Source organism: Ictalurus punctatus, chromosome 3, assembly GCF_001660625.3.
Source record: "Ictalurus punctatus breed USDA103 chromosome 3, Coco_2.0, whole genome shotgun sequence".
Taxonomy (NCBI): Eukaryota; Metazoa; Chordata; class Actinopteri; order Siluriformes; family Ictaluridae; genus Ictalurus; species Ictalurus punctatus.
In genome coordinates, this window is record NC_030418.2 from 994,044 (window position 1) to 1,006,538 (window position 12,495).

At 42.0% G+C, this 12,495-nt stretch overlaps 2 protein-coding genes across 2 annotated transcripts; one reads left to right on the top strand and one right to left on the bottom strand.

The window, feature by feature from the left end:
- Positions 1-1,326: 1,326 nt before the first annotated feature.
- On the top strand, positions 1,327-5,409 carry si:ch211-10a23.2 (GLECT and Gal-bind_lectin domain-containing protein). The gene is made up of 4 exons (XM_017464017.3): positions 1,327-1,543; positions 2,649-2,737; positions 3,155-3,341; positions 3,493-5,409. Exons 1-4 carry the CDS (start codon positions 1,520-1,522, stop codon positions 3,634-3,636), a joined length of 444 nt encoding a protein of 147 aa, XP_017319506.1. The 5' UTR covers positions 1,327-1,519; the 3' UTR covers positions 3,637-5,409.
- Positions 5,410-6,603: 1,194 nt separating this feature from the next.
- plek2 (pleckstrin 2) lies at positions 6,604-11,993 on the bottom strand. Its single transcript, XM_017464880.3, has 9 exons — positions 11,889-11,993; positions 11,168-11,332; positions 10,231-10,418; positions 9,722-9,813; positions 9,189-9,376; positions 8,980-9,081; positions 8,657-8,740; positions 7,881-7,959; positions 6,604-7,636 (listed from the first exon to the last, which is right to left on the bottom strand). The coding sequence occupies exons 1-9, from the start codon at positions 11,937-11,939 to the stop codon at positions 7,509-7,511; spliced, it is 1,077 nt and encodes a 358-aa protein (XP_017320369.1). The 5' UTR covers positions 11,940-11,993; the 3' UTR covers positions 6,604-7,508.
- Between the last annotated feature and the right edge of the window lie 502 nt (positions 11,994-12,495).

The window sequence follows — 12,495 nt, forward strand, 5'->3', positions numbered from 1 at the left end:
GGTATTTTCTTCATTGCACACAGAATATAACGTATTTATATTTATATTTACATACTAAACTTAATGTTGGCATGAAAAGAAATAAACAGATAATAAATAATATGTGCTTATATATCGCCTCACTTTATTATTTTATATGCAAATATGTTTGCTTACCTGTTCTAATATCTTTTGTTATGGGCTGTTTTTTTATTAGCCTATTTGATTTAATCATCATCATCATCAGTAATAATAATAATAATAATAATAATAATAATAATAGAAAACACACAGAGATATAATTAAAATTTATATCAATAATGCTTTTAATTAAGCTTCATTTTAAATAATGCGTTTATTTGGAACCTTAAAACCCTTAGTCTAGTCTGGCAACCCTGAGGACAAAGGTCACAAACTTTTTCTCGGTTTATGTACACAATTGATCTTTTAGGTTTCTGTGAAAGACAACAAGTCTGTCTACGTGTCCCAGATTTCCTGTATGTTGTCTTGTCTGCAGAAGTAGCAATCTAAGTAGTACAAGTACATTGTTACTAAGTTTGTATCAGCATGTCATTGTTAGAGGTGTTGATATTGTTGCTATAATTAATGGTACTAACATGAATGTTCCATCCATCCCATCCATCTTCTATACTCCTTTATCCTTCTTCAGGGTCACGGGGAAACCTGGAGCCTATCCCAGGGAGCATTGGGCGCAAGCCGGGGTACACCCCGGACAGGGTGCCAATCCATCGCAGGGCACAATCACATGCACACTAACACACCCATTCATACACTACGGACACTTTGGACACGCCAATCAGCCTACCATTGCATGTCTTTGGACTGGGGGAGGAAACCGGAGTACCCGGAGGAAACCCTCAACCCCGGAGGTGTGAGGCGAACATGTTAACCAGTGCAGCAGCTTGTGTTGTCACTTGACAGCTCCTGGAGTTGAATCTGTGGTCATTGTCTGTGTGGATGTTCTGTGCATGTTTCTCCGGGTTCTCCGGTTTACTCCTACTGTCCAAAAACATACAAGTAGGCGATTGGCTAGGATAAATTGCCCGTAGGTGTGAATGTAGTGTGCGAAAGTGTGTCTACATGGTGACTGGGGTGGGTGAATTTTTTCTGCTTCCGGATCTATCATAACCCTGAGCAGGATATGGTGCTTACTGGAGATGACGTGAAAATATAATATTATCATTACTACTACTACTACTACTACTACTACTACTAATAATAATAATAATAATAATAATAATAATAATAATAATAATAATAATAATAATATCTCCAGCCAAGCAATTGGAGGTCTACTGAGCTCACTGCATTTTTTTTATGCTTGAAGCACGAAATAGATTTTGGAATCTGCAGCGTGTCGTCCCAGCGACCGGTCGCGTTTCCACGGAGACGGTTTCCATGGGAACGCGGGTGTGCCAGTGAGACGGTATCCGAGGCGGAGTTTAAACGCGGGCTTTAAACGCTACATAATAATTATTATCAGTATTATTATAAGTGAGAGGACTGGACAGAAGGGAGCATGTCTGACTCAACACCGCGGAGTGTAAGTGTTTCATTCAGTAGTATTTCTGTGCCGTGCTCAATTCCACACATTACAATGCGATGTAATTGCTTTATTAGCACACAGACACACACACACACACACACACACAAGGTGTTAGCTGATTATAGCACCGCTGCATTACTGCACTTTCACTGGGTCACTCATAAATATAAATATAAATATATATTATTTTGAAATCTTTTATTCCGGAAGCGCAGCGGGCTTTTGTTTATTAATGTATTGTTGCTTTCCTGCATTTTATTTCCACATCATTGATGATTAGCATTGTGGTTACTGTTTCTGTTCGTTTGATTGTTGAGTCCTTATTGTTTATCTGTTATCCACTACAGGGTATTAGATTTGAATGCAGGTTTTCCATGATTGGTTATTATCATATTTATTCATGATTGTTCCCTGATCTTTGCTATTCCTTTGATCTTTATTGTGGATTTGTTCAGTGATTATTCATGAGCATGGTTACTGGTTATTGGATTTGAATTGTATTGGATGTATTGGATTCTTTTGTGCTGTGAATGATTTGTTATCGGTCGATGGTTTATGATGGTAAGCACTTTATCCCGGGAACACTGTGCATGAGTGGTGAGGAATACACCGTGGATAGGACATAAGTCCATCTCAGGACACCACACACACACACACACACACACATACACATTCACACTCACACTCGGTTACACCAAACCCAGAGAAGAACCATGTGAACATGGGAAGAACCACACAGACAGCTGGTTAATTATCAGTGGTTTCTTTTTTATTTGATATTAAAATTTACGTTCATGTTTTTTTGCTTCTGTTATTTGCTTGGTCAGTTATGGGCATGAGATGCTGCTTATTTGCTGGCTCATTTTTTGAAAACTGAAACAAATCTGGCAACCTGAGAGCAAAGCTCATACTTTTGCACCTGTTCTGTTTATGTACAAAATTGTGTTTTCCCCTTTCGCTTTTCTAATCGCTTTACTTCTCAGCCATTTGTTTCTAGCATCTTTTTTTTCCCCCCCTTCAATTTCGGCTAATGAATATTAGTGGTTTGCTAGTGTTAAATGTCTGTGGTTACTTTTCCATCCATGTACGTCTCTGTGTGCAGGAGAAGGATTATGTTGGTCAGATTAAAGGAGGTATGCGTCCTGCTATGAGAATCATAGTGATGGGCATCATTCACAAACAGCCAAGAAGGTACAATGTCACACACACACACACACACACACACACTTCGCACACAATCAGTGCTGGACAGTCTGGAAAATCCTTTACACAGGAGCACATTGGAGTCGCTCTTTCTGTAATTCCCAGTCATGGCGCCAGTGCCAGCCTGGGGGAAAAAGCATATCCCATGCAGATTTTGTTCTGCCAGATGTTAAAAGAGATACTCTGCAGCTTTGGCCTTATTTGGGAAATAAATGCACCCACCGCTCATTTCTCACTAAAGAAGGATGACTAGAATTGGTGACAGTTCATTTATTCTAGTTTATTTAAAGTTTCTGCTGAGAAATGAGAGAAACATTTTTGCCATAGTCTAAAAAATTCCCAGAGCAGTGCAGTAAAAAGTGAATAGGGTGTATTTTTCTGATGCAATGCTTGACTATCGTGCAGTATGCTGGTGACGGTGTCCTGCCCACCTCGAGAAGGTGACGAGGAGCAGGAGGGTGACGTGGGGTTGCAGCTGACGATCAAGTTCCCGGAAAGGGCCGTGATCCGTAATTACCGATTGAACGGGAAGTGGGGAACGGAGGAAAGCAACCTCTCTTTCTTCCCTTTTGCTGCTGGAGAGTCTTTTAAAGTAAGGTTTGGGGATATTCAGGTGAAACTGCACTTAGTGTCAGTCTTAATATTAACAATATGGGCAATGGTGAAGGAAGAATTCAAATAAAGCATTAAACATTAAACAATCTCTCTCTCTCTCTCTCTCTCTCTCTCTCTCTCACTCTCAGATGGAGATTGTGTGTGAACACCAGCAGTTCCGGATCCTGGTGGATGGTCAACCGTTATGTGGATTCACACACAGAGTGACCCAGCTGGCGTCCCTCACGTCCCTGCGCGTGGGTGGAGATCTGCAGCTCACCAAAGTTGCATGAAAACACAGGAGTCATCATCCAAAAAAAAACAAACAAAAAAAAAAACAACACACACAGGCACTCATAAGATAACTGCAGACCATTGACGCACTTAGTTCTTTTACGTAAATGACCCTCCTTTAGACCCCCCTTTAGACCCTCCCTTTGACCCTCTGTGCTGCCCATCGAGTCAGGAAAACTGCACACGGATTCTAATACAGAATGCAAAATACTCCAAAGCTCCAGTCAACTGTGATCTATACCCCTGTGTAACACTCAGACCTCACACACACACGTATGGATATTTCTGGAAACACATTCGTTGTTCTCCTGTGTTTAAAAAAAAAATGTCAACAAATTTTTCTCTCTGCAATCCACAGGGCTTCTGTAAAAGGCCATGCCGGACCAGTAGGTGGCAGTAACGCATCTTATACCTCAGCGCCATCAAATTCTAGATTCTGATTGGTCAGAAGGTGTTGGTTAATTTTCTAAAAGAGCAGCTCTGGCAGTAGTGCAGCTGGAAGTCACAGCTGTCTATTAACGCGCTTATCGTTTCTATAGTAACGGCTAATTCAGAGGGACTTATACAGAAGATGCTAGATTAAAACTGCGTAATCGTAATCATATACGGTGCATCCGGAAAGTATTCCCAGCGCTTCAGGAAAGTATTCCCAGCGCTTCACTTATTCCAAAATGCATTAAATTCATTATTTTCCTCAAAATTCTACAAACAATACCCCATAATGACCACGTGAAAGAAGTTTGTTTGAAATCTTTAGCAAATTTATTAAAAACAGGTGTGTGCCTTTCCAAATCATGTCCAATCAACTGAATTTACCGCAGGTGGACTCCCATCGAGTTGTAGAAACATCTGAAGGATGATCAGTGGAAACAGGACGCACCTGAGCTCAGTTTTGAGTGTCATGGTTAAAGGCTGTGAATACTTATGTACGTGTGCTTTTTTTAAAAAAATTTTTTATTTTTTTATTTTTAGATTTCAAACAAACTTTTCTCACCGTTCAGCGCTGTGAATACGTTCCGGATGCACCGTGTGGTATTCTGAACATTTCTGTAAGGAGATGTTTGTTTAGCATTTAAGGACGGCGTTTCAACACTGACCAAAGCGCAGAGAATACGTTGCTTTCCAAAATATCCACGTGGACGTTGTTTCAGTGATGCAAACCAGGAGCTGAGAATGTATGATTCATCATCAATAACCCTGACTACGTTAGACTAAATAAGCACGCTTTTAATTAAATAACACACCTTCTGTTTTTCAACACATTTACAAACTGCTACTTCAAAGGAGGCAAAGAAAATCTCTGAGATGTACTGCTACCTGCTACAACCTTGACTTTGACCTTGACCTTTGGCTCTTTCGTATTCCAACAGAAGTGCCTTGACAAGTGCGTGTGTGTGTGTGTGTGAGTGTGTGAGTGTGTGTGTGTGGCTAAACTGTCTTCATGGAAGTAGTAAAAATACAACCTGACTAACCAGAAAGCTCTCTGAGAGATTTCTGATGCAATATCTTACATGGTGCTAAAGAACATGGTGGTGTGTGTGTGTGTGTGTGTGTGTGTGTGTCACACACTTGCCTACAATACACACTTTTAACACGCACTCGGAAGTTCACGTATGCTGCATTAGAGTTCGCCTGTTCGCATCGACATGACGAACGCACGGCACACGATATCGACGTCTCTGATCGAGAAACAAAGACAACCAAACGTCTCTCAAGATGCCTTTGTTTGATTTTGATTCCGTAGAAAAACAATAAACGTCTTTTTGAAAAGCGCTGACATGTTGTCGTGTTACTGCTCATGAGCTTCACTGTCACTAGAGGACGGTCCATCGCACTTCTTTTTTTTCTTTTTTTTTTTTAAACATTATTGTTACTTTTCTACACTTTTTCTTCTACACTGCTTTTTTATATATACTTTTAGACGTGTTTTTGGAAATATCGACTTTATAAACTGCATTCCTTTGAAAGTAATTAAAGATTCAAAGCTTGAAATGTTTTGTTTTATTAGAATACAGTAATGGACTGTACATAAACTTGAACCACTGGTGATGTCACACTGAGCCGACCAATCAGCGGCGTCGCTTTACACTCACAGCTCACACTTTCTCTTTGATCACATTTCTTGTTAGTTATTTTCCGCAGTGATCTTTTTAAATAAATAATTTCAACAAGTGGTGTGTTATGGAATTGCTGATGAATATTTGAAAAAATATTAAAGTATAAGTTGTTATTTAAATGCAGTAAATGCAGAAGGTTGGTAAATTTGATATTTAACTGCCACCGGTGATGTCACTCTGTGCCAACCAATCAGCTGCTTCGCTTTTAGCTCACACGGTCCTCTCTTTCTTTCTTTCGGTCTTTTATCGTTTCACTTTTTTTAAACACCTTGTAAGCACAGTATTTATTCAAGACATTCATTTCTCCTTTACTCTTTCTTTCTTTCTTGAACACTTGTGGACGGCTGTGTATTTGTTCATTTATTTCATTTCTTTGCACATGCATTTCCTCTCATTTCTTCCTGTTTTCATTGTCTTCCTCTCTTGCTTGTGTATAATCACCCCATCCTTTCAAATCATGCACATAAACACGTATGTTTCAGTATTTTTCAGTTATTTTCCCCGTCAGTCCTCCATCGACTCCTTACGAGTACAGTATTCATTTTCAGAAAGCGTTTCTTTCTTTCTTTCACGAAAACACTTTGTGATGTGTTTTTTTTCTTTTCTATATTCATTTCTCCAATGCCTTTCTTTCATTTTTCATTGTCTCTCTTGCTTAACTTCTTTTTTTTTTGTTTTGTTTTGTTTTTTTTTTATTTCAAACCGTGAACATAATCCCTTTTTTTTTATTTATTTATTTATTTATTTTATAGAAATATATTTTCAACTCCGTATGAGCAAAGAATTCACTCAGGAAACATATTATGTTTATTTATTTTTCTTGTCACTTAATAGTTTTTTTTCTCTCTCTCTCTCTCTCTTTTTACTTTCATTATTTTTTTATATCAACATTAATTGTTTGTTTTATTATAAAACATCTTTTTGATTTCTTTCTTTCTTTCTTGACCCCCCCCCCCCCCCCATTTAGTTTTTCACCCCGTCACTCTCATCCCTCGCTACTCTACACGCTTTAAAAGAAAACTCTGAAACTTTTTCATGAGTTTAGTGCTTTATTTTATCGTATTCCGATTGAATACAGCATCATTACAATGTAGTAGCGCGTGATATGACGGGGTAATACCGGCACGTGCCCGGCGATAACTGATCCGTATAAAAGCAGATAAAAATATTACATTGACACTAAAAGTCTTGCTCGGTATAAAACTAGTATTACTGTACATACTGCAAACATTCAAGGGGTTTCGCAGAAGACAAAAAAAAAAGTGCTTAGAGTGAGAATAATTTAAAGAAAGTTAGAGAAACAGCTGACGGCAGTCTGTAGTGGATTTCACATCCGGCCACTAAAACGATTAGTGACTGTCAAATGGACGTGAACGTTATGAATATAATGTCCTGCCAGCAGGATGAGCTTCATCGTGGTCTTCAGAGCTGCAGATACACTAGCAAAGGCCATCAGCATGGAGCTGGATAAACCGCTGCAGAGCTTCTCGGGTTTTGTACGTAAAATCCATTAAACGAATGTTAAATAAGTCTTGTCTTTCTTAAATAATAGTCTTTAGCATTTTCATCTCTCATCGTAGCTAGTGTCACGACAAAACAGTGAATTGTTAGCTAACGGTTCTGAATTGATGCGTTGAATAGATTTGGGGGTTTGTAATAGTCAGTGCTACAATCACGATCCTGCAGGACGTGATCTGGGCGTGAAAGGCTCGACCGCACCGTGACGTCAGCTGCCTTTCGGGCTAACCGCGTCTTTACGTCTGCTGCTTGATGGCTCCGATCCACTCCATCTTCTCCTGGTGTGTGGGAGCCTGGATGAAGTAATGTCTGTCCGTCTGAGTGATGATCTTAAATAAGTTCCCCTGGATTTTACCTTTCACACCTGCACATGACCAAACACACACACACACACACACAGCGGCGTTATCGTTTAGCTGTAATCTCCCTCTCGTCTGACCCGTCTGGACACGCAGAAAAAACATTACAGCTCTGTAAAACATTCCCGCTGTGCTAGAACATTACACCTGGACATCCTTTAATATGTACTGTGCAATATTGTTGACTGATAATCTACCTGTAATTATGTTGACTCTCACACACACACACACACACACACACACACACACCTGAGGGTACGCCATTGTCATCCAGAGAGGAAACCAGACAGCCGCGCAAAGAGAACCCGCCGGCGGGAGTGATGTCATCCTGAGGAACACAGGAAGTAGACAAGTCAGTACACAACCGCGAGCAACAACATAGCAACAAAGCTCAAAGTGTTATTCAGGGGCAGCGCGGGCTTAAGAACCCACAAAGAAGCGTGAACTCCTCTGTCCCGAACGTGTCGCGAAACTTATACAAGACCGATACAAAGCGCTGACACTGGAGACTCCTTCCGTGAACGTCACATTCGCAGAAAACAATCACCGCGTCAATAATCACACGCGGTTTTGAATGCGTTCACGTGGCGCGAATGAGAATCGCGAATGCCAATGAGCCGTCGCTACGGAAACCGTAACGCATTAGAACGATACATATAAACCTGGCCTTGTTTTCCAATATCTCCGGAAGAAATAAAGCGTTGCATGTTAGCCGGGAACAGACCATCGTCCTTCACGACGTGAAGGAAGTCCGTACCCGAATGGTCCGTGTATGTGAATATAATAACCGACTGGTTTGTTTTGAGAATTCTGTTAAAACCCTTCGTAAACTCCGTAAGCCTTTCTATTTCTCATTAAGATCTCACACTCATTAATACTGTGACCATTTTTAAAAAGTTTTATTCTCTGTTTTGATGTTATTGTTATCAGTCGGCGCAGCCGTGTGGGGAAATGTGGGATCGGGGCGGATCGATGAATCGTTTCGGCTCTGGAGGCGTAGACGTATTTGACGTCAGTGATCTCACCTTGCTTGGGTCGTAGTAGTGTATGAAACCTGGGTCCGACCTCAGCACGAACAGTCGCACCTTCCAGTTCTTAACATTGTGTCCCTACACACACACACACACACACACACACAAACACACACACACACACACATTTTCACAAGTGAGTAACCCATGATGTTCTCTCTCTGTCCATGTGATACAGGATCTATCCTGTAGTCCATCCTTACGATGGAGTTCTAACCGTGAAGATTTGATGATGATGATGATGATGATGATGATGGTCTGATTTAGATCCTCAAGCCTAATTTAAAGCCGGCATTTCTGTGTCTTCTTTTACTCACCTGTTTGACCAGGTATCCTCTCTTCTGCACTCTTCCACTCAGCTCCACCGCAGACACGGACTTCTCCGACTTCATACTCCCCCGCTTCTTAAAGCTCGCAGCCTGATGTCCCACACACACACACACACACACATTTATAGTTAAAACAAAACAGCCCTGGCTCCTCACATCCGCTCATTCGGGAACGTTATGACAGGAGCACGACGTACGAAGCTGTAGAGAGCCGTCGAATCGTCGATGAACTGCTCTCCGAGAGCGCCGTTCCTCACGGCGGCGACGCTCTTCACGCCGACAGCTCTCACGCAGCCTTCATCGAGCAGGGCCGACGCCAGGGTCACGGCCTCCACCCGAGTCAGAGCCAGCTGAGTGAACACCAACCAGTCCACCACTGCCGAGCCTACACACACACACACACACACACACACACAACAGACTGTTATTATACTCCACCTTACACTTCAAACAGGATTAAAAGAATCGTTTGTATTCGTAGTGCGATGATATACAGTTTGTGTTGTATTTATTCTGGAGGAGGAAATCAGGATCTCCTGGATCTCCGCGTTCCTCAGTTCGCTACGGTTCTCATTAACAGGACTTATTCATTAAATGTCTTCAGGGTTTCATTATTTGAAAGTAACATGATGCAAACTTTTACACTCGACTTATACCCGAGTGTGTGTGCGTGTGAGTGTGCGTGTGTGTGTGAGTGTGTGTATGTGCTGTATGTTGTAAGGATACAGACCTGAGAAGCAGTTGATGTAGGTGCTGCCCTGCTCCACATGGCTGCTCATCTTAATGCCGCTGTGAACGTCATGCATGGAGTCCACCACCTGACTGATACACACACACACACACACACACACACACACACACTTCAGGATCGAAAAAATTTCAATGTACGCGTACATACGAAATAATAAAATAATAATAAAATATCCCGGTCATGAAGATGTCGGAACACTTCAAGTGAGCCCTGACACTGGAGACTCCTTCCTTAAATGAACGAGCTGTTACTATAGAAGCGACGACACATCTGAACAAGTGCGCGTGATCCGCAGATGCACGACTGCAGACAAGTCTACTGATGTCACAGTTTCTGACCAATCAGAATCCAGAATTCACCTCGTTACATAATAATAATATGAATATGGATAGAAATGAGTGATTGATGTCCGAGCTGAGAATATCGTGTAGTTGTGTATCACATCGCACTGATGATATAAACACGCCGATGACCGAAACCCGCCTCACCTGAGGTTAACGCTGTGGAGCTGGAGCGATCGTGAAGATTTCCCGACGGCCGGAGAAGGAGCCGGAGCGTCGACCGGGCCGAGTCTCCTCGCGGCTGCGCCGATCTCCTCGGCCCACTCGTCTCGCTCCTCTCGAGAACACGCCTCCAGGAAGTACTCCGAAGTGCTGATCTTCAGTCTCAGGACCAGCTGGGACACAGACACACCTGTTACAAAAGCACTGACACTGGAGACTCCTTACATAAACGCATTGCAAACATCTTCACCATCTCGACGATCGTACTATCTCTTCGTTTTGTCTTTTTTTTTTAAAAAAAGACACATTATTCTAAATCTGTTGTGAAACAAGTTTAGAGGTTAGAGATTGTAGGATAAAGGTCTGTAAGGTTTTTTTTTTTTAAAACATGTTCAAACAAATATGGTGTAATGTCTCTATGTGCGTCCCTGTTCCACTGACTGACTCTTTAACTACTGAACAAGCTTGGATACGGAAAAACACTGGTTACTGTGATGCCCGAGCACTAAACTACAAAACACACACACACACACACACACACACACACACACACGCACACGTACACCGTGCTCCTGACAAGTCAGAGCAGAATACTGAATTACACAGGACGTTTAATACAACGTTTTATTGGATAAGTGGAACTTTAACACCCTGCAGCTGCGAACTAGATGGAACAAATCCCAGAGACACGCCCGACGAGACTGTCGAAATGACCGATCACACATTATAAATCTCATTCGATCTCCTGTACGCACGTGTTGGATAACGAACCTTGAAATCGTCCAAGTGCTGCAAAAAACAAACAAACTCCCGAGCGCCATTTTTTTTTTTTTTGAGTAACAGTAAAATATCCTACGTACACAATCGTTTCCATTTACAGCAGCGTGCTGTGTACTGTATGGGTTCTGTCGCTTTGTCTTACCGGCCTGTTTTCGTATTCCAGGTAAGGACAGGTGATCTCACATCCGCGTAACGGGACGCTCCCTCTGTGGCACGAGTCCCGTTTTCCCCCTTCATACCTGTAGTACAGCAGCTGCTCGGCTTTCAGGACGAACCACCGAACCTTCCAGTTGTGAACCACGTGACCCTGATGAGAAGGATGAACAGAGGTGATTGTAATACCGCAGCGCCGGCGAATTCTGGATTCCGATTGGTCAGAAGGTGTCGATTCATCGTTCGCTGTCTACAACAGCAGGAGCGCGGCCTTTATTCGTATTAACGAGCGATCATCGTTTCTACGGTGACGCCTCGTCCGCAGGGAGTGTGCTAACCATCTACCGTTGTTAATCTGACGAAGTGCTTTCGAGTTTTTCGTTCGCTTAACATATTTTTCAGGAAGGAGTCTCCGGTGTCAGCGCTTCAACGCCGCGGTTTTTCTATAACGTGACAGGATGCAGGTTTCTGGTCTTATTACGGTCAAGACAGAGAGAAAAAAAACACAAGGCTGTTTATAGCTGCTGTAGTGGAAGTGAGAACGGGAACATTACATGTAAGTGTAAACAGGTAAAAGTACACGTCGTCATTCGTTAATGAGTAAAAGTGTTACTGCCGGCAAACTGAGGAATACGAGACTTCAGCGAAGAAAAGGATCGGGTCTAAACTCGTCTTCCACATCAGTCCAGTATAAAAAAAACACCACTCACCCTCTTGACCAAAAAGCCTTCTTTGAGAACGGAGCTCTTCTGCGTGTCCATGGCTACTGATCTCTGCTGTTCTGACAAAGCACTGAGGGTTGTTTTTTTTTTTTTATAGCCAAGAGTGAATTGCGTCATCACTCCACCACACCCCACCCCACACGCCCCAGGGCACAGAAACAGCGTCCAAGGTAAAGAGAAGTGCAAACAGAGGGCAGGAGTGTCGGAAGTGCATTCCTAAATGGTTGAAGGATCTGCAGGGTGGAGCGGGTCAAAATCCTTAGGAACTCGGTTCCTTCTTAACATTTCAGCGTCATAATTAAAAGACATTTCTTTTTTTATGTTAAATGTCTTGTAATTGCACAGCAAAGCATTTTACAGTTGGGAAAAAAAGCACACCCCATCGTCCCTCACTCCTATTGGTAATTACCGAATCGCTTAAGTTAAACTGCTATAACTTTGTCACGTCATAAAGATACAAAAATAAAACTAAAAATAAAAAACTAGCTAGCTAACGCCTATCCGTGTTGCTACTGAGCTTGGACACTTGATGCGAACGGGCTGAATAATCAAACTAAAGGGTTTTTATCCAGGTTAAAGCCGTTAAATAAGATGC

Excerpts from the sequence above, each read along its gene's own strand:
- plek2 (XM_017464880.3), bottom strand. The coding sequence starts at position 11,939 with ATGGACACGCAGAAGAGCTCCGTTCTCAAAGAAGGCTTTTTGGTCAAG. Across the intron at positions 9,814-10,230 it reads CTCCACAGCGTTAACCTCAG|TCAGGTGGTGGACTCCATGC; the intron begins GTGAGGCGGGTT and ends TGTGTGTATCAG. Across the intron at positions 8,741-8,979 it reads GAGGATACCTGGTCAAACAG|GGACACAATGTTAAGAACTG; the intron begins GTGAGTAAAAGA and ends GTGTGTGTGTAG.
- si:ch211-10a23.2 (XM_017464017.3), top strand. The coding sequence starts at position 1,520 with ATGTCTGACTCAACACCGCGGAGT. Across the intron at positions 1,544-2,648 it reads CTGACTCAACACCGCGGAGT|GAGAAGGATTATGTTGGTCA; the intron begins GTAAGTGTTTCA and ends CTCTGTGTGCAG. Across the intron at positions 2,738-3,154 it reads ATTCACAAACAGCCAAGAAG|TATGCTGGTGACGGTGTCCT; the intron begins GTACAATGTCAC and ends ACTATCGTGCAG.